At 47.3% G+C, this 18,888-nt stretch overlaps 2 protein-coding genes across 2 annotated transcripts; one reads left to right on the plus strand and one right to left on the minus strand.

Annotated features, from left to right (window-relative positions):
• Positions 1-1,684: 1,684 nt before the first annotated feature.
• avpr2l (arginine vasopressin receptor 2, like) lies at positions 1,685-3,176 on the minus strand. The gene is made up of 2 exons (XM_062483027.1): positions 2,366-3,176; positions 1,685-2,110 (listed from the first exon to the last, which is right to left on the minus strand). The coding sequence occupies exons 1-2, from the start codon at positions 3,075-3,077 to the stop codon at positions 2,031-2,033; spliced, it is 792 nt and encodes a 263-aa protein (XP_062339011.1). The 5' UTR covers positions 3,078-3,176; the 3' UTR covers positions 1,685-2,030.
• A 1,540-nt stretch (positions 3,177-4,716) lies between these two features.
• pnpla8 (patatin-like phospholipase domain containing 8) lies at positions 4,717-14,287 on the plus strand. Its single transcript, XM_062482995.1, has 10 exons — positions 4,717-4,888; positions 6,092-7,240; positions 7,380-7,529; positions 7,630-7,781; positions 7,977-8,071; positions 8,341-8,512; positions 8,682-8,739; positions 8,885-9,079; positions 12,637-12,832; positions 13,232-14,287. Exons 2-10 carry the CDS (start codon positions 6,269-6,271, stop codon positions 13,501-13,503), a joined length of 2,262 nt encoding a protein of 753 aa, XP_062338979.1. The 5' UTR covers positions 4,717-4,888; positions 6,092-6,268; the 3' UTR covers positions 13,504-14,287.
• Positions 14,288-18,888: the final 4,601 nt, after the last annotated feature.

Raw genomic sequence — 18,888 nt, forward strand, 5'->3', positions numbered from 1 at the left:
ACATGCGACAAGAGGTCTGTAGGTGAGTCTTTGATATAGACTTGTATCAAATACAGTTAGCAAGAAGTCCCTTGATATTAAGAAGGCTGGTACTAGCAATGAGAGGCCTGGCTTCAGTCTCCTCTGTTATACTTTACTCCTCTATAGAAAGAGACATGTTGTTTATCCTTCCCAGGAACTGTCTGGTTCCTTTCAGCTGAACCTACAGTATGTGACGCAGGAGATCTCCAAACTCTGCTTATCCATTAGTCTTTACAAACATAATTCAGGGAGGGGGGGCATTGCTCTCTAATGAAAGTTAAATTATGTTTATAATAATTGCATGTTGCGTGGTTGATTTTATGAAAGCGTAATGCCAGTCAAATCAGAACTAATCCTGGCTGTGACAGAAGGAAAAACACTTTGAATATATCAAACAATTCCCTTAAGAGTCTGTATGAAGAAGGAATAATATGTATGGGTTTCCTCTGGGGTAATTGGGTTTACTGGGTTGTAAAACAAGTTACAACATGAGGTGAGGATTACGGCTATAATATTTTATACTTTTTAGATGACTATAGGGGGTTTGCCGTCCACACAATATCCAGAAGTACACGTTAATATCAATGCATCCCACCATTTATGATCTAGGATGAGGCGGTTTTAATACATTGGCGAGATTCTCCTAATCCATATTTGTCAAACTAAGGCTCTGTCTTGTAGCACCAGCCCATTATCCTCGGTCTAAAGAACAGTCATTATCAGACATGTGAAAGACCTCATGCTCTGGTTAAGTGAGTTAGAGATACACCTGAGGAAATGCCAACAATAGTTTCCAAGTGAAAGGAGAGAACCAGTTTCTTTAAAAGTGTATGATTAGCACTGACACATACTTGGATCAGATCTTTCCACTCAGATGTTAGATAACCAACATTATTAACTCTGACTGACACTAACACATACTGGACAAGCTGCAGGCACTGGGCAGGTAAGGAGCACAATAATCGTTCTAATTTTAGATTAAGTAATTATGCCATTTGCATGAGTCAGTGGTATCCAATGCTTTAAGAAAGAACCTGCTTCATTTTGGCATATTATTTTGCCATCATTCTACACAAAATCCCCCAGGTACAATTATACATGTTAAAACATTAAAAATAGTTTTACATTATTTGCAAATAATAGTTTCAAGTATATTTTACATGAGACCCTTTGCTATGACACATGTAGTTCCTTGTAAAATATTTTGGACACAATTTAGAAAAGGCACATTTCACTTGTCAGAACAAAAACCAAGCCACAAAGTCTAAGGAAATATGTTTACACCTCGGAGATATTAAAGAATTGTCTCTGGTCTAAAACTCTACAGTTGAGTAAAAACATAAATTAGCATTTTAGAAAACAACTGTGGAAAAGAACAATAGTAGGCAACTAAAAAGAAAAATACACACTACTATACACACAGTCTAACCTAAGCAAATTGTACAGATTAGCATTAGTGTATCCTAAAACCTCACTAACATCAATGCAGATCAGTTTTGGAACAGTGTCCAGGAACTATGACTGACGAAGGCTGAGATTAGCTTCATGGTTGGCTGAATCCATACTACACTCTCCAAACTTCATTCGGTTCAACATCCAAACAATAGCATGATCCTCAGAACTTTCAACAAAGGAAGTCCCAAGACATCCTGCATCTGCCTGACCAAACTCCTCTCTTGTGAGGAGCAGACACGTGGTTCAGCTTAGGCCTGAATACGAGTCAAACTGCCAGTAGATGTGAGTGTAATAAGGTTATGGATGTTTTAAACAACAGTGCCAGGCACGATACCAGCCTGTAGCCCATGGGCACTGCTCGTCTATCAGTTCTGGCCTCTGCACACTGAAACTGAATGATGTTTTAGGTTTGTTTATGGCTGTTTTAGCTTAGACCGATCAACTGTTTATAGTGTGTAGTTTAATTTGGCAGTGTGTTGTTTGTGTAGGATAACAATCCCTTTGTCTACTGGGAGGTGGATTTCCTCTCCATAGAAGGTCATCTTTAATATGTCTTAGCTGTAGTAGAGGTAGATCCAGGGATTGGTGCAGCTGTTTAGGCTAGCCAGCAACATGATGATAACAAACACTGGTCCTGGAGGAGAGGACAGGAAAAGAGAAGGCAGGAGAGAAGAGGAGAAAGGAAAGGAGAAGGAGAGAAAAGTTGGAGAAGAGAGGCTTCAATCATGTGAAGTAGGTTTACTGGCCTATGCAGAGGCATAAACATTACATATTCAATTATAATTCTACAAAACATTTGGCTAGATTACAATTAAATTATAATATTTATTGCATTTAATAGTTTACTATGATACTAAATGTGTACTTTTCTCCTGTGTGACTGACTGACCGTTTATAGGTACGTTACTTGGACTCCAGGCAGACCACAGCTGGACCACGAAGAACGGGCTCCAGCAGATGGTGTAAACAATAATAATAATAAACGTCATTTTCACCGTCTTTAGCATTGCACTGGACATCCCTTTGGTGCCTGCGCGGCGTTGGCTCTCGGTAGCCTGCAATGACTTTTTTTTAATGTTGAAATAAATGGTAAAGCAGATTTTGATTTGGCAATAGAGCAGTATCGTTACTGGTAGAAGGAACACCGATAAGGTGATCCAGCTTATGTAGATCTTGCCACCCCAAGGTTCTATGAAGGTAGCCCAGCAATCGTACAGGTTGTCCTCCACCTCTTGGAGAGAAAATATGAAAAGTTGTGGCGTGCTGAAAGCAAGAGAGATAAGCCACGCCGCGCCGATGGCCAGGTACCTCCGGAACGAGCTCTTGAAAAACGAAACCATGGGTCTGCAGACGGCGTGGTATCGGTCTATGGTCATGGCTACGATCATGTAGGTAGAAGCGAACATGCCTACTACCTGGAGGTATTTAACCGCCCGGCAAACGAAGTCGGAGCCGCGGAAGTGGTGCGTAATCTCCATGGAGAACTGCGGCAGGACTTGGAAGAAGGCGACCACCAAGTCTGCTATGCACAGATGCAGGAGGAACAGATGTGTCCGAGTGTTCCTCTTTCGTTTCTTCCACATAGCGTGCAGAAGGAACATATTACCACAGGTGGCCAGGACAAAAATCAGCCCCAATACTGCCGCTTTGACAAGCGCAAAGTGTCCCACCGCCTTGACCTCTTCCGTCGCCCCTGCCTGTCCTCGTTCACCGCTGCCATTACCAGTGTAATTCGCCTCCAAACTCATGTTATGTTCTTTGACTAGCTGTGCTCACTTAAAAATATTTTGGGGGGCTGAACGTTGACGTTGTAACCCGTCGTTGGACTGAACCTCCTCTTTAGCGCAGCAGCGCTTCACATCAGCAACAAGTGTTGACGCCAATCAAGCTTGGAGACCTGCGGCTAGTGCTCAAAATGAGTCAGAATCCAAGTTTCCTGACTGGACCCCACAGGCTACTAATCTACTATTGCCGACGTTTTCAATGTCTTTCAGTCATAAGTACATCTTCCAATTTGACAGACTTCTTTTGATATTTGGCAAGTGCATATTAATAGAATGTCATTATTATGCAAAAACACGAATGTCAGGACACACGTGCTTTCTGATGATATGTCATCTACTTACCTCTGAAATTGTTTTTGGTGACTTGGAGTGCACCAACATCTTAGAAATTGTGTAGATGGCTTTCTTAAGGATATAATTACAGGATGCTTAGAAGCACAATGCGTATTTTGCTGTGTGTGCATTTGTGTGCATTTGTGTGAGTGTTTAAGAGAGAGAGAGAGAGAGAGAGAGAGAGAGAGAGAGAGAGAGAAAGACAGAGACAGAGACAGAGAGAGAGAGAGAGAGAGAGAGAGAGAGAGAGAGAGAGAGAGAAAGAATGTTTCTGAGAGAATGTTTCTGAAAGAATTTGCAGACACATAGCATGTAGCCCATAGATATATAAGTCTTTATATATATATATGATGTAGCCTACCTTTATAACAATAGAAGAATGGTCTGTAATTATACTGAAGCTGTGTGGTTCCATACATTTACATTTAGTCATTTAGCAGACGCTCTTACCCAGAGCGACTTACAGTAAGTACAGGGACATTACCCCGAGGCAAGTAGGATGAAGTGCCTTGCCCAAGGACACAACGTCAGTTGGCATGACCGGGAATCGAACTGGCAACCTTCGGATTACTAGCCCGACTCCCTCACCGCTCAGCCACCTGACTCCCCATACATGGAGTGGTTTGGAACCCTTTTTTTTTTTACCACAAATTACTTACTGTTACAAAACGGCCAATTTCTTCTTTGAGTGCATGGCTGAGCTGCAAACTCAAATCACAACCTGTGTTCATATTCAATCTTTAACCACTTCAGCATGTTCTCTCAGGTGGTAGAAGTACAATACCTGGTTGCTATGGGGATGTAAAAAAGTGGGGTTTAAACAATAGCCTCAATTTGGCCTCAATCATACATACTCACCTCACAGGGGACAACAAATGTTATTCTGTATGTTATTGACAGCGTAGAGGTCAAGGATCAAATTCCCAGATACACTTTAGGCTTATCGGCTTGACCAAACCTTAGGTTAGGCCTACACTACGAAGATTAAAAAGAACAAAAATTGCGGTCGCTATCCTTGGTGTGTTGGTTATCCCTCTCCATGGTGCTGAAAAGATTTCTCTAGAGATAAACAGTGCGATTTGATTCTTCTCAAGAGAACGATGCTACCATCTAGTGCTACGAAAAATACTTCAACGGTAAACACACTCAACATGTAATCCAATCAAAACGAACATCCTTGTCACATGGTGTAGTGCACTTCCTGTTTTTTTCCGATTTGTCTGACTGAATGAGGAAGCATACACAACAAGATAGAAAATGATACATTTAGTAGCGGTGATACAGTTTTGACTCTGGTAAGGATTTATTTTTACAACCAAATTACTTCAGTCAGGTCTTTATTAATTTAAGTTGCATCAGTGCTCTCTTGCTTGCTCGCAGCAGCAGGACAGTAGCTATCTGCTAGCTACTGACAATATCAGACTAGTAGAGAGCTAGCTAGTAGTGGTACGTACGCTTAAGTAGTAATCTGTTCAACTTAATTATATCGCCTTTTACAACGTGTCAATTTTTATTAGTTTAAAGTGTACATATGGTCATTATTTTATATTTTATCTGTAAATCCGTAATATTACGACACGGTGAATGTTAGCTAGCAACGGTTAGCCTCGCTGTACAGGCAACAGCATACAGACAGTACTGCACATTTGGGACGAATTTGGTCTAGTACTGTTGCTAAAAGTTCACTGTGTCTTGAAGCAAAGTCTTGCTTTCGATTACATCCTTCAGCCACTTCTCTCTGAACCTGGATTTCCCCGGTCTGTGAGCCAGACGGTTAGACTCTGTCATGAAGTAGACTTCCACGGGTAGGGTCTGGGGTTTGATCTTTGATATTTCGATGACAAAATATACACTGGCAGTGGCCTTTGGAATAGGGGTGCGCCGAGTTGGGATGCTCCACTGAGCCCGGTAGTGATACTGTTTGTAAAACTCCAGCACGCTCTCCCGGATAAATTCAAGACTGAACAGCCAGCTAGGATGCACCTCCCAAGTTTGAATGTATTCTTCAATTTGCCTTTTCCCCAGTTCTATGGTAAAGTTCTGGCAAGTAATCCAGTCGATGTTTTTCATATCGTATTCAGGAAAGTCCACCTCTTGCTCTGTTTTAGAGAGTGAGCTGCGTGCGTTCTCCAAAACAGTGTTCACAATTTCATTCGCTCTCAAACTAAGATTAGATGATGGGCGGTCTTCTATCGTGTCTTCCATGTCTCGACGGCAATTTGCAACCAAACAAGTACTTTATTCTTGGCAAATAAATTAGGCCAGACTACATGACTTCTCCAACTTTGTATTGTTGTTTTGAATCGTCACCATGGCTACCATCGAACTGGGTAGGCGTACATCCGGGTAATCCAGCAGGGCTCAGTGAAATACTGTAACCACAAACAAATGTTCATAATCAATCGGTGCATATGAAACTTGGCACTATGATCAAAAAGTACTTATTGCAACATTTTAATTCTCTATTCAGTTGACATGTAATTTATCTTCTTTGTCAGAGAGAAAATAGGGTACAACTTCCCCCCCAGGCCTAGCCAGCCAAACGGCTGACTGACAGAATTACCCATGGCAAATTGCATACCAATATGGCAAAACAATATCCACCTACGCTGTATCCAGTCTAGTCTGTAGACTAGCCGTTTAAATCCATCGTTGTCCTTCAAGTAAGCTGACGCATGTCGCGGATCAGAACCACGCTGGACACCGTTACCAAAGCAGTGGGAAGCACGGACCTCATCTCCAAGTTCTCTCGCCTTAAAACCAGTTCTGGATTCGGCTCCGCCTCCCATGCTGATAAGGTTGTCGGGCAAGAGGAGTCTCCTGCCAGCGAGTCCGTTGCCTCTGGAGATATGAAACCCCCCGAGGAGGACAAGGGGAAAGTTCCAGAACCACCGCAGCAGGAGCGAGAGGGGAAGCAACAGCAGCAACAAGAGAAGCACTCTGCAGAGAAGCCCTTTATGACACCTAAGCAGGTACCATCCCATGTGGTAGCTAATGCAACCTGCACAGGATCCAGCTCCTCCATGGTGGCCAAGCAGACCCTGCAACTCTTTCACCCAGCAGCGCTGTCTGCCAACATTGAGGATACCTACAGCTACCTGTCCCAGCACGTCAACAGCTACTTTGGCAGCAAAGCACCCGAAGATGACGGCAAGAGGGTTCCTCAGAGGCAGGACAATCCCCCAGCAGCTTCTCTGGCTGTTGGGCCTAGCCTGGTGCAGAAGAGGCCTGGGGACCATATCCCTGTGTTGGTCCCTGTAGCTGAGGCCAAGGCCATAGAATCTGGTTCTCCTCCTCCCACTGATCCAACCTCAGGACAAGGCAGCCCAGCGTCAGGTGTACCCACCTCAGAGCCACCACCTGCAGACAGCAATGCCACAGTCACCCCTGCCCCAACCACCTCCCCCAAGAAGGGAATTAGCCAGTACCTGTCTTACCCCGGGCCCAGCGTTCAGGCCTTCGTGGGCAGCTACTTCGCCCCACTGGTGCCTAAATTCAGGGCGGAAACTAAGAGCGTTACTGTGGAGAAGGAGGACTTGTCTCCTGTCGACGGAGACTTGGCTAAGAAGACCAGAGAGAAGGCAGAGAAGGAGGAGGAGAAAACTGCAAAGGACAAGGCTAAGCAGCTCCTGAGCCAGAGAGAGAAGGTACATGACATTCAAGCAGCTTTATATCCACTGTAGAAGCATGACACAGACCAGTCGGCCCCTCATTAGCACACACTCCGATCTTGTCAGCAGCATTAACAGATGTGTGTTTACGATGGTGATGTGTGTGTTGTGTTAGATCATAGCCAGGGTGAGTGTGGACAACAGAACCAGAGCTCTTGTCAAGGGTCTCCAGAGGGTGACGGAGGTACGGCTGCTGACCAACAGGGTGGAGGAGCTGGGATACCACCTCCTGGAGTTCCCAGAGACACGAGGAGTGGCCGTCAAGGTGTGTGTGTGTGTGAGACACAGTCCATTCCCTACTGTCGGTTGTTCGTGTGCACCTATACATGCCATGTGTTGTGTCCCGACCCTCACCCCCCCCCCAGGAGCGCGTGCTGCCGTGCTTGCTGCGTCTGCGCCAGGCCAGGGACTCCTCCCTGCAGGCTGCTGTCCAACAGGCCCTGGCCCTGCTGGGCTACACCGACCCCGTCAGGGCCAGGGGGATACGGGTCCTGGCTATCGACGGAGGGGGAACCAGGTACAGCGACCACACCTGGCTCGCACCACACCAGGAGCTTAGCCAGTCCAGGATATGTGTCATGCTGCTGCAGAGGGAAGATTTTACACGTGCATTCCAGATGCCCAGAGACAGCATCCGGTTTTGATTTCCCCTCCAGTGTGAGATGATGTGTGTGTAATGTAGTCTGTTCACTCATGGCCGCTTGGTTTGCAGAGGCTTGGTGGCTCTGCAGACTCTCCACAAGTTGCAGGAGATGACCGGCAAGCCCGTTCACCAGCTGTTTGACTACATCTGTGGGGTCAGCACAGGTAGGACCACCTCTCCTGCTCCTTGCCTTCTAAAACACTCTGAGGACATCTATAGGAACCATTCACTACCCGTATTAACCTAGCAGCCTGTATCTTTCAGTCTGAAGTGGGATACAGTTCGCTTCAACCTGATTGTACTTTTATAAGTCTTACATACAATTAAAGCTACACAAGGGAACATCAAATAATACTGTAGACACATGACCTTTGTCCTGTAGATAAAGCCACCATAAAGTAATGATTCACCCACACACACACACCCTCCACAGGTGCCATCCTGGCCTTCATGCTGGGGGTGTACCGCTACCCCCTGGACGAGTGTGAGGCACTGTACAGGAAGCTGGGCTCCGACGTCTTCAAGCAAAACGTCATCGTAGGGACAGTGAAGATGAGCTGGAGCCACGGCTTCTACAACAGTGAGACCTGGGAGGACATCCTCAAGTCAGTATGGGTGCACCTCCATACTCTGTGCTGGCTTCCTGTGCCTCGTCTCAATACTTTACTCTGGTTACCTCCACTCTAGTTTGTTCGACCAGGCTCCTTCCATACCGCAATGATGGAGGATACCCACTGATGCAGTGTCTTATGTTGTGTGTTATGTTTGCTCCAGGGAGAGAATGGGAGAGTCCTTGATGGTAGAGTCTGCCAGGGATCCAAAATGCCCCAAGGTGAGCTGGCGCTTTCTTCATCTGTTTACCCGACACCTTGCATGACACTGGACGTAATCCCACTACACACTGAGAATGATAATCAGAATGCAGTGTGTTTTCTTGGCATTTAGTTTGTTTTTGCCATTCCGCATGCGTCCACCAGGTGTCAGCAGTGAGCACGATAGTGAGCCGTGGGCTCCCTCTGAAGGCCTACGTGTTCAGGAACTACAGCCTGCTTCCTGGGGTCAGGTCCCATTACCTGGGAGACTGCAGACACAAGATGTGGCAGGCCATCAGAGCCTCCTCTGCAGCTCCCGGGTACTTCCAGGAGTTTGTCCTGGATAAAGACCTGCACCAGGTACATCTCTCGCTCTCTTGCTCTCTTGCTCTCTCGCACTCTCTCTCTCTCTCTCTCTCTCTCTCTCTCTCTCTCTCTCTCTCTCCCCTCTTTCTCTCTCGCTCGCTTTCGCTCTCGCTCTCTTGCTCTCTCTCTCTCTCTCTTTCTCTCTCCCTCGCACTCTCTCTCTTTCTCTCTCTCTCTCTCTCTCTCTCTCTCTCTCGCTTTCTTGCTCTCTCTCTCTCTCTCCCCTCTTTCTCTCTCTCATATTCACACAGCACTGCTCCACAGAGACTATGACATTGCTGCAGCCCATTAGCTTGAATGTGTGTGTTTTCCCCCCACCTCAACAGCAGTCAGCAGCTTGGCACCAGCATGTCTTTGTGCCTCATTCAGAGTAGCAGGCGTGCCCAGCTCTCATCTCTCAGTTCTGGGAAGGCCCTATGCGTCAGTCCCAGGTCCCCTCCTGGAGGTTCCGCCAGGTCATGAAGCAGGAAGTCAGCAACCGGGCCAAAGCAGCTGTCAGTCAGGTTCATAGAGATGCTGGTTTCCATGGACAATCCCACATTGGACCATGTGGAGTTGGGCTGGTCATCAGCTACCTTCCTTCCTCTTAGCACACACCTACACATGCATACACACACACAAACACTTTTTGTCCCTCGCTTCAGTTGTTTAAAATGCAGGGTCTTTAAAGAGACTCTGGTGCAGCCTACTCAGACCCGAGCTGACTGACCTCCTCAGGGGGCTTGTTGTTCTTGTAGTCCAGCATGTTTTGTAGTTTTAATCAGAGCTGCGCCAGTACCCGGGGTAATCCCCATAGGTCCTGTTTGTTGTTGTTTATGGCAGTCATTTTGTTCTCAGGCCCGATGACCCTCCCTTGCCCTCCTCTTAAGCTTCCTTAAATATACGACTCATTACATCTCTAAGATACACATAGCTGTAGCCTGAACCGCCATGGTCAGTACTGACTCTAATGGTCAATAATCCCCACATTCATCATGCTTGTATCGTTCCCTAGCGAGGTAATGCTTACATCCATTCACACTGGAGAGTGAGCCCCTGTCCTGACTGGTAGATCCATGCAGAGAGAGAGCGAGAGAGAGAGAGTAGTTGATAGTTATCTGTGTTGCTCGATACATTCCTCTTGGAGGTGTGTTGTGTACCTCTGGCTGCCTCGAACCCCTGACAGAACCTCTGGACTCACACATACACTCCACTTCTCATTTCCACTGCGGATATTTCTGCCGTGACTGAAGAGAGCAACAAACACACACACACACACAGTGTGACTGAAGAGTTGCTCTGTTTCTCACAGTGCTGCGCAGGTCTTAGCAGTGTTGTCTCAGTAGAGATACTGAGGAAGGGTATTGAGTAGAGATGAGGCCGAGTTGATGTGTTGTGAAAGAGTCGGAGCCGTGTGCTGCAGCTCACTGACATCTGCATCACGGCTTTAACGTCGTTAGTGAGGTGGTTAGTGCCCGGACGGTTTGCTGTGGCAGACCCCAAGGAGCTGGGCTGAAGCTGTCAGCAGCCTGTGGGGCTGTTTCCCCAGTGGGCTTGTTATCACAGGCAGCGGAATCTCTCAGCCTCAGGTGAAACCCACCCTCCCTCTCTTTTTCTACTTTACCCTCCCTCTCTCTCTCTCTCTCTCTCTCTCTCTCTCTCTCTCTCTCTCTCTCTCTCTCTCTCTCTCTCTCTCTCTCTCTCTCTCTCTCTCTCTCTCTCTCTCTCTCTCTCTCTCTCTCTCTATGTCACTTTCTCCCTTTCTCTCTCCCTTTTTCCTCCTTTCTATCTCCATCTTACAGCTGAGGAGTGAGCAGAGAGGTGTGTGTGTGTGTGTGCTGATGGTAGTGCAGGAGATGGACCTGAAGGACAGTGCTGTCAGACACCCTGGCTGTAGTCTAAAGTCCCTTGCTTTATACCGCTAGCTATGCCAGCTATATCCATCACATTAACTCATTAGCTAGGCTAGCAGCTGCTACGGCTACCATTAACCTCGCAAGTTGTTATGGTCGTGTTATTGCGCAAGTCTTAATTAGGGACTAGCCGTTAGCTTACGGCCTGTTTAGTCTCCAGGCTTACAGCACAGTGTCCAGTCAGGTTAGAGGAGCGCTCTCCCTTTTGCTTGCTCTCTCTTTCTCTCCACACAGCCACAGCCACACACACCCCACACTCGTTATCTCCTTCTCTCTCTCTCTCTCTCTCTCTCTCTCTCTCTCTCTCTCTCTCTCTCTCTCTCTCTCTCTCTCTCTCTCTCTCTCTCTCTCTCGAGTACAGCCCTGCTCTCTTTCTCCCTCCCTCCCCCTCTGCCTGAGTTAGCCTTGTTGTCCCACTCCGGTTGACTTTCACAACTGCTTACGTAAATCATTTGGTGAATAATTCATTGGGCTACGTCAACATTAAAGGAGGTCTCTGACTCTGGGGAGAGGACTTTGTTGTTGAGGTGGAGATGTTGTAGGCCAGTACCTCCACATCACGGTGAACTACTGTGTGATGTATGGTTCCAGTTTAAGGAAGGTAGAGCAGTATCCTGATATCAAACTGGCCTGTCTCCTTTAAACAAGGTGCTAGAGGTTACAATCCCGACAACTGACAGGTCAGCCTGCCCATCAAGGAGCTACTTCGCCAGGGAGCCCTTCCCTCCAGGCCCCCAGATGCTGCATATAGCTTATCTGTGTTTGATTGATTATTATGGTCTGATGTGGAGATCTCAGAGCAAGACCTGGAGCTAACATGAGCCCCAAGCTGCTGAAACACACTCATGAATGCCATGCTGTGTCTGTGTGTTATTGATTTGATGGCAGGGTTGTTTCATTAAATCCTGATCCCAGCAAGAGACAAGTAGCAGGAGACACACTCTGTCTCTCTCTCTCTCTCTCTCTCTCTCTCTCTCTCTCTCTCTCTCTCTCTCTCTCTCTCTCTCTCTCTCTCTCTCTCTCTCTCTCGCTCTCTTTCTTTCCTCCCCTTGGGATCCCCATAGGTGACGCCCCTGGCAGAACAGCTCTGTCCCTAACGAGATGTTGCTTGTCTCACACACACCCTCGCATACACACACACGCACAACTTCATAGCTCTAGGTAAAGTATGAGTCCATGCAAGTGTATCCCCAGGGTTATGGCTGGTTAATTGGCACACATTAAAGCTGAAGTGAATAGCTGTCCCTGGCTCTGTCTGGCCTCCTCTCCCTCTTTTGGCCGTCCTCCCCAGTCTGGTGTGTCGATTGCTGGAAGCGGGTACGTTCATCAACCGGAGGCTCCGGACAGGAAGCTGTGTTCATCTAATCGTTTTGTTGAGTGCCGTTTCCTGTCTGTAAACCTTTATTGGTACGGTAGGACACTAGGTACTGACATATGGAGCCGTCACATTTATTTTAAACACATCGACTCAATCTGAATGGGACTTCCTCACTTCCTCTACCCCAGTCAATATTAGCTTTGTCCTTTGTCCTTGAGTGATAACACCAGTGGTAAAGGTTTGGTTGGGTCCAGATAAGGGTCGTCTCCATTAATAAGCATGGTAAACACTGTCCGGGCATGTAAACATGGAGGTGTGCCGTTGTTGTGTTGTTCATTCAGGACGGAGGCCTCCTGATCAACAACCCCACAGCGCTGGCCATCCACGAGTGCAAGCTGTTGTGGCCCAACACGCCCCTGCAGTGCGTGGTGTCCCTGGGCACGGGCCGCTACGAGTCAGCCGGCAAGAACAACCAGACCTCCACCAGCCTCAAGGCCAAGATCACCAACGTCATCAGCTCAGCCACCGACACAGAGGGTGGGCACGCGCGCTTGTTGTGTGTGTGGCTGTGTGCCGTGCCTGAGTGGGTGCGTGCATGTGTGGTGATTTTATTTTTTTCCCCACATCTGTCCTGTAACAGGGATTAAATCCCATGTGTTTATTTATAAACTTCAGATTAAATCCGGTACACCCCCACTCCCTCCTCCCCACTTCCTGTGAATCACTCTCTCTTGCTGTCTGGTTTCTCTCTCATCCTTGAGGTGTTTGGATTCACTGTGGTTTTATCTGGGCCTCAACACTGCACGATCAGAACCTTACTATCCTAGACAGGCTTTAACTAAGTCCTAACGTTTAATCAGGGCTCTGACATTACCCCCCCCTTCCTCTCTCTCCCCCCTTTCTCTCTCCCCCTCCTCCCCCCCCCCCCCCCCCCAGAGGTGCACACCATGCTGGATGCTCTCCTCCCCCCCGACACCTACTTCCGTTTCAACCCCTACATGACCGAGGACATCCCGTTAGACGAGAGCCGGCGCGAGAAGCTGGACTTCCTGCAGAGCGAAGGGGAGCGCTACCTGATCCGGAACGAGGACAAGCTGAAGAAGGCGGCTAGCGTGCTGAGCCAGGAGAAGAGTGCTATCCAGAGGCTGGCGGAGTGGGCCAGGCTCAAGGCTGACATGTACGATGGACTTCCCTTCTCTAAGCTCTAGAGGCCATGTGTACAGTACACTGTCAGATCGACAGCTAAAGGTTTAAGATTTGATGAATTGTACTAAAGGTGTGTGGGTGTAGGTGTGTTTGGGTGGGTGGGTGGGTGTGTGTGGTAGACATGAGGATTTGTGAAGGGAACTACCTACCATCGCTACCTAGCATGTATAGTACGTCCAATTACTGTAAGTATTTGTGAGTTACTGACCTTTCACCCGCACCTCGTGTCTGGTAACTTGAAGTAGGTGTTAAAACACGTTAGGCATGTACGACAGTGTTAACAAGCATGCTGCCTTTCACTTCACTTCTCAAAGAAGACAAGCACTTTGTATCTCAATTTATCTTACCTTATGTCTCGTGTACATAGTTTGATAATTAGATTTTGATTATCAATTAATTTATATCATGCTATCGATTTTAAATTTGATGATAGACTCTGAGTGTAGTCTATTTTGATTAAGCTTGAGAATATGAGTGCTGACTTTATCCCTCATTCAGTGTCTGATACCAGAGAACAATGACTAATGTTACAATGAAACTAATATGTAATAGTAATAGAAAACTTGATACAGTGTAATTCACCCTTGGAGGGGATTCATTTAGTTAATACTTGTGCTTTGCTACTGTGTGAGGACACAGAGCATGCCCCATACTCATCAGCCAGGAACCAATCACTGTCTTTCATCCTGTCATTGTTTGCTGACTTATAAAAATGAAAATCTTTAGTATTACTGATAATATAAATTATCATTCCATGAAAATTCAATAAATGTTTTTTGAATTGTATTCCTTTCAAATCAGTATTCTTTACCATTAACTCTATCTCTCTCTTGTCAACCCTCTCTCTCTAACACACTCACATGCTATAGAGATGTCAGAATGGAATGCTCGTCGTCCTCTCAGTGATTCATTGCTTTTCCAGGCCTTCTCTGACCTATTGTTTTAACCTCCATTGTGGTGAGAGAGATGACATCCCCATTCCTCCCATTCAGATGAGCATCTCCCCAATCAACCTGAGCCAGAGAGCAGGGTCGTTACATCTCACCCCACCACACAGGGCCTCATCCTGCTCCCACCACAGCTGTCAGGGGCCCGGCCCCCGTGGACACTCAGCACAATGTCTCCTTCATCTCTTTGCTCTGGGCTGTGGAAACAGCCAGGGGCCTAGTAACCGAACAGGACTTGAGGTTTGATCCCAGCATGGTGTACACACACTTGAACCCTGTGAGAATTCGATGGCTATGTGGTTGTAAAGTGCATGTTGTGTGTGTGTGTGTGTGTGTGTGTGTGTGTGTGTGTGTACTTAGACGTTGTGACCTCTTGGTGAGGTCGGAATTCTTTGTTTATGTCGTTGGTGGACTAGCACTACCTCGTTCTGGAATGTTCCTCGGCCTCCTCTCTCTCTGAGACTCACTAGCATGAGGAATCCTACAGGTGTGTGTGAAGCGGCACTAGAAAGCAGTGGAGCTCTGAAACAGGCACTTGGTGGGCCTTCCAGATGGAGCCTATGTCTGGGGCCTTGCTGGGGAGCAGGAGAAGGCCTCGTCTGCGTTGTGGTTGTTTGGTCGGCATGGAGAGCTGTGGGCCTCTAATAACATGCAGGAACAATCTGCCTCTCTCGTCTGTGGCCATGTGGACAGAGCTGGCTTCTGGGCCAGATCCCAGGCCCTGATAGGACACTGGCCAAGATTCTCAAAACAGGACTAAAAATCCCAGCAGTTCCTATACCTAAACACTGTTTTAACCCCAGACTGTGGCATAGATCTTAGAAATGCTCAGTCTTCTATGGACTGGGCAATGTCATGCATGAACACTTTTGGATCCTATGAGGTGACTGAATAAAAATATTTTGGCATTCCACATTCCAGCAGATGCTCTGACAACCACTTCCTGGTTCACAGAGAGGTTGTAAGGCAGAGGTCAAGTCCTGCAAGTGAGAGTTTACAGAACAGAGCAGCAGGACTGATGATTCTCAACCTGATGGTGCCTTGTCCCCTGCAATGGACTCAACAGCCTTACCCCATCTCTTTCTTTCTCTCTCCCTTTCTTTCTTTGCCCCTCTTTCCCTCTCCCTCCCTCCTTCTCTCTCTCTCTCTCTAATTTTCTCTGTGTTGTTCCCTAGCAACCACCCCCAGCCTCCTCAGTGTAATGTATAGGAGCTGTCCTGAGCTCTCCCAGTCTGGCCCAGACATATTACACAACCAGCCTGTTACCAGGCTGCCTCTGAGGTTTACATTTACATTTATGCATTTAGCAGTTGTGTGTTTCCGTCTCATGACACCTGTGAATTAGAACATGATTGGTTCTACTTCTCAGACATTTCAGATGTAAACAATGGGGGGTTTGGTTATGGTGTTCCTAACCTTCTGGTTGCTAGCCTCTCTGCTCTGCCCTCAGACTGAGCAGGGTCACTGGTCACCCTCTCCTGCTGCTGTGGAATACAGTTCATCCTTCTGATCGACTTTACTGGTACGTTGGAATGTTTGTTGTTGTTGTTGTCGTAGCTGTGTATTTTTGTCAGATTCTCTAGGTGGTCTTCTCGTTGTGTTATCTGTGCTGGATGTTTTGTGGAGATAAGGCCAGATCCCGGTAGTATCAGTAGGCACCAGTATCTACTCCTGCCCTCCATTCACTGAACAGCACCCACCCAATATGTTCTCACATGTAAACACATGTAAACAAGCACCGAACAATCTCTTATCAACAATAGATTACAGACACGTGTCTCAGAGTGAAGTCGAGTGTTAGTGTGTCGGTGTGCATGTGTGTGTGCTTTCATGCGTAGTAAGCGTGGGATTATTACGATTTTGGCTTAAAGATTCTAAAACATTTGTTTTTGATTGCTCAGAACTCCTAATGGAAGTGACAACCGGACTGTTACTACCGCCACATCCTCAATAGACAAAGAAGCAGCATAATGGAGCACAAGTGATCTGCAGTGTTTTCCTCCTGACATTCCTTCTCTTCTAGCTGGCCCAGCAGCGTGTGAACACGAGCTGCCATTACACTTCTCTGTGTTGCAGTGTTGAGAAGAGAGGAGAGTCATCAGTCATGCAGGTCTTGCTTTCCCTCCCTCTTTCTCCCTCTCTCTCTCTCTCTCTCTCTCTCTCTCTCTCTCTCTCTCTCTCTCTCTCTCTCTCTCTCTCTCTCTCTCTCTCTCTCTCTCTCTCCTCTCTCCCTAACTCCCTCCCTCTCTCCCTAACTCCCTCCCTCTCTCCCTAACTCCTTCCTTCCCTCCCTCTCTCGCTCCTTCCCTTCCTCCACCTCGGGCCAAGCTAAGAGGTCTGAGGTGTATACACCAACGTTTGTCGCAGCTCCCTGCTTCAGCTCATACTGACAGGTAAGCACACAGACAAGAAGGCAGGCAGAAAGACAAGCAGTCAGACCAACAGCCGGGCTGGTAGGCAGGCAGAAAGGAAGGAAGGCAAGCAGACAGACGGACAGACCGGCAGGCGGGCAGTCGGGCAGGCGGGCAGGCGGGCAGGCGGGCAGGCGGGCAGGCGGGCAGGCGGGCAGGCGGGCAGGCGGGCAGGCAGGCAGGCAGGCAGGCAGGCAGGCAGGCAGGCATTGTTTACAGTTTATTATTCTTATTAAGCTGTATTTATACTGGTAGGTCAGGAAGCATTTTATTAACACTGACAACCTACACAAACGCTTAACAAAAAGAGAACAATGTGTTTTAATCCTGTGGTGTTTCAGTCCAGTCTGAGAGGTCTCTGCTGTGTCCCACTGTAAAACAACACGTGTCCTCTGGCCCCTCCACTCAGTGTGCACATGGCTGAAACTCTCTCACACTGGAGTGGCTCTCCACACATCAATGGCTGTCAGTCACACACACTCCCTAGCACACACACATACTCACACACTCTCTTTCACACACCCTCTCTCTCTCTCTCTCTCTCTCTCTCTCTCTCTCTCTCTCTCTCTCTCTCACACACACACACACACACACACAGACCAACTGAACCTTACACACACAACACTAACTTATTAAAACACAATCTCTGGGTCCTGTCTTACTAACACACACAGTCATAACTTATACACACATGGGTACACCAGGAACACGCGTGTGCAGTGCACACACACTCGAGGTCCCCGCATCTCTCCCCTCGAGCCTCACACAGCTCGGAATAATCCTATTACTCATAACTGTTTTACTGTGTTACACACACGTACACACACAGACTGCCCTGGAGGTGAAGATCCAGAGCCACAATTAGCGGCAGCAGCAGCAGCATATGACTCCAGTCCAGAGGTTATGGTTCACCCTGCAGGCTCTCACAGAGACAAGGCTTATTGGACTGAAAACTCTCAGAAGAAAGATGAACTTGACATATGGTCTGCATATTAGTCTAGCCATTTCCCTGCTGTTTTGGTTACCTCTGGTTACTGTGGTGTGCTCTGAAGCAGAGCAGACACCATGGTGATGATGAGTGCAGTGTGTGGCAGAGATGGATGTGTGTGAGTGAGTGAGTGAGTGTGTGTGTGTGTGCGTGTGTGTGAGTGTGTGTGTGTGGTTTAATGGTGGGACATGCTTGGGCAGCTCCAGACTGAGAGGGGGATATGTGGAGTCCATTTGCATAATGACAAAGATGTCTATAAGACAGACCTCCATTTGGACTCATCCCTCCTCATTTTCCCTGAATGGAATTGTGATTTGAAAGCCATGCAGCCTTTGTGTCTGTGTGCAGTGTTTGTGTCACTTGTTGTGTTAGTGTGTGTATATGTGTGTGCATGGCCGCGGGAACTATGGGTGCTGAGGGTGCACGAGAATTTAAAATGATATGACTTGACAATCCACCACCGCAGCACCGCCCCGCAACATTAAGCCCCCCCCCCTTGATAAAATATGTTCCCGCGGCTATGTGTGTGTGTGTGTGGGTGTGTGTGTGTTTGTGTGTGTGAACAATGAGTGTTCACACCTGTGCACCTGAAACGTTCTCCAAGTAGAATGATCATTTTCTCATATTATATATATATACTATGTAGGATGATTTGGTAGGATTGTCTGATAATATTTGTATGGGTTCCTCCAAGCGGCTCAGAAGCACGATTATTATCCTCTTTGTGTGTCCTGTAAGAGACGACACCATTCAGCATGATGCTTTTCATCCATCTCATCATCATCATCATCATCATCATCATCATCATCATCATCATCATCATCATCATCATCATCACCATATTTATAAATAATTAATCTGTTACACAAAAAGGTATACTGCAGCATAATTCTTATTTCTCTCCGTCGTTCGATCTGCAGGTCTCGTTGCCGCCTCTCATCAGTTTAGTGTCGCTGCAGCTGCATCTGTTCTCGGCACGCGCAGGGTATGCTACAGCATGCGCGTGCGCGGGCGGTAACATTGCTGCTCGTTTGAAGGCAG

The sequence above is a fragment of the Osmerus eperlanus genome, chromosome 17, assembly GCF_963692335.1.
Source record: "Osmerus eperlanus chromosome 17, fOsmEpe2.1, whole genome shotgun sequence".
NCBI lineage: Eukaryota > Metazoa > Chordata > Actinopteri > Osmeriformes > Osmeridae > Osmerus > Osmerus eperlanus.

Excerpts from the sequence above, each read along its gene's own strand:
- avpr2l (XM_062483027.1), bottom strand. The coding sequence starts at position 3,077 with ATGTTCCTTCTGCACGCTATGTGGAAGAAACGAAAGAGGAACACTCGG. Across the intron at positions 2,111-2,365 it reads AAGTAACGTACCTATAAACG|GACCAGTGTTTGTTATCATC; the intron begins GTCAGTCAGTCA and ends CCTCTCCTCCAG.
- pnpla8 (XM_062482995.1), top strand. The coding sequence starts at position 6,269 with ATGTCGCGGATCAGAACCACGCTGGACACCGTTACCAAAGCAGTGGGA. Across the intron at positions 9,080-12,636 it reads TGGATAAAGACCTGCACCAG|GACGGAGGCCTCCTGATCAA; the intron begins GTACATCTCTCG and ends TTGTTCATTCAG. Across the intron at positions 12,833-13,231 it reads CTCAGCCACCGACACAGAGG|AGGTGCACACCATGCTGGAT; the intron begins GTGGGCACGCGC and ends CCCCCCCCCCAG.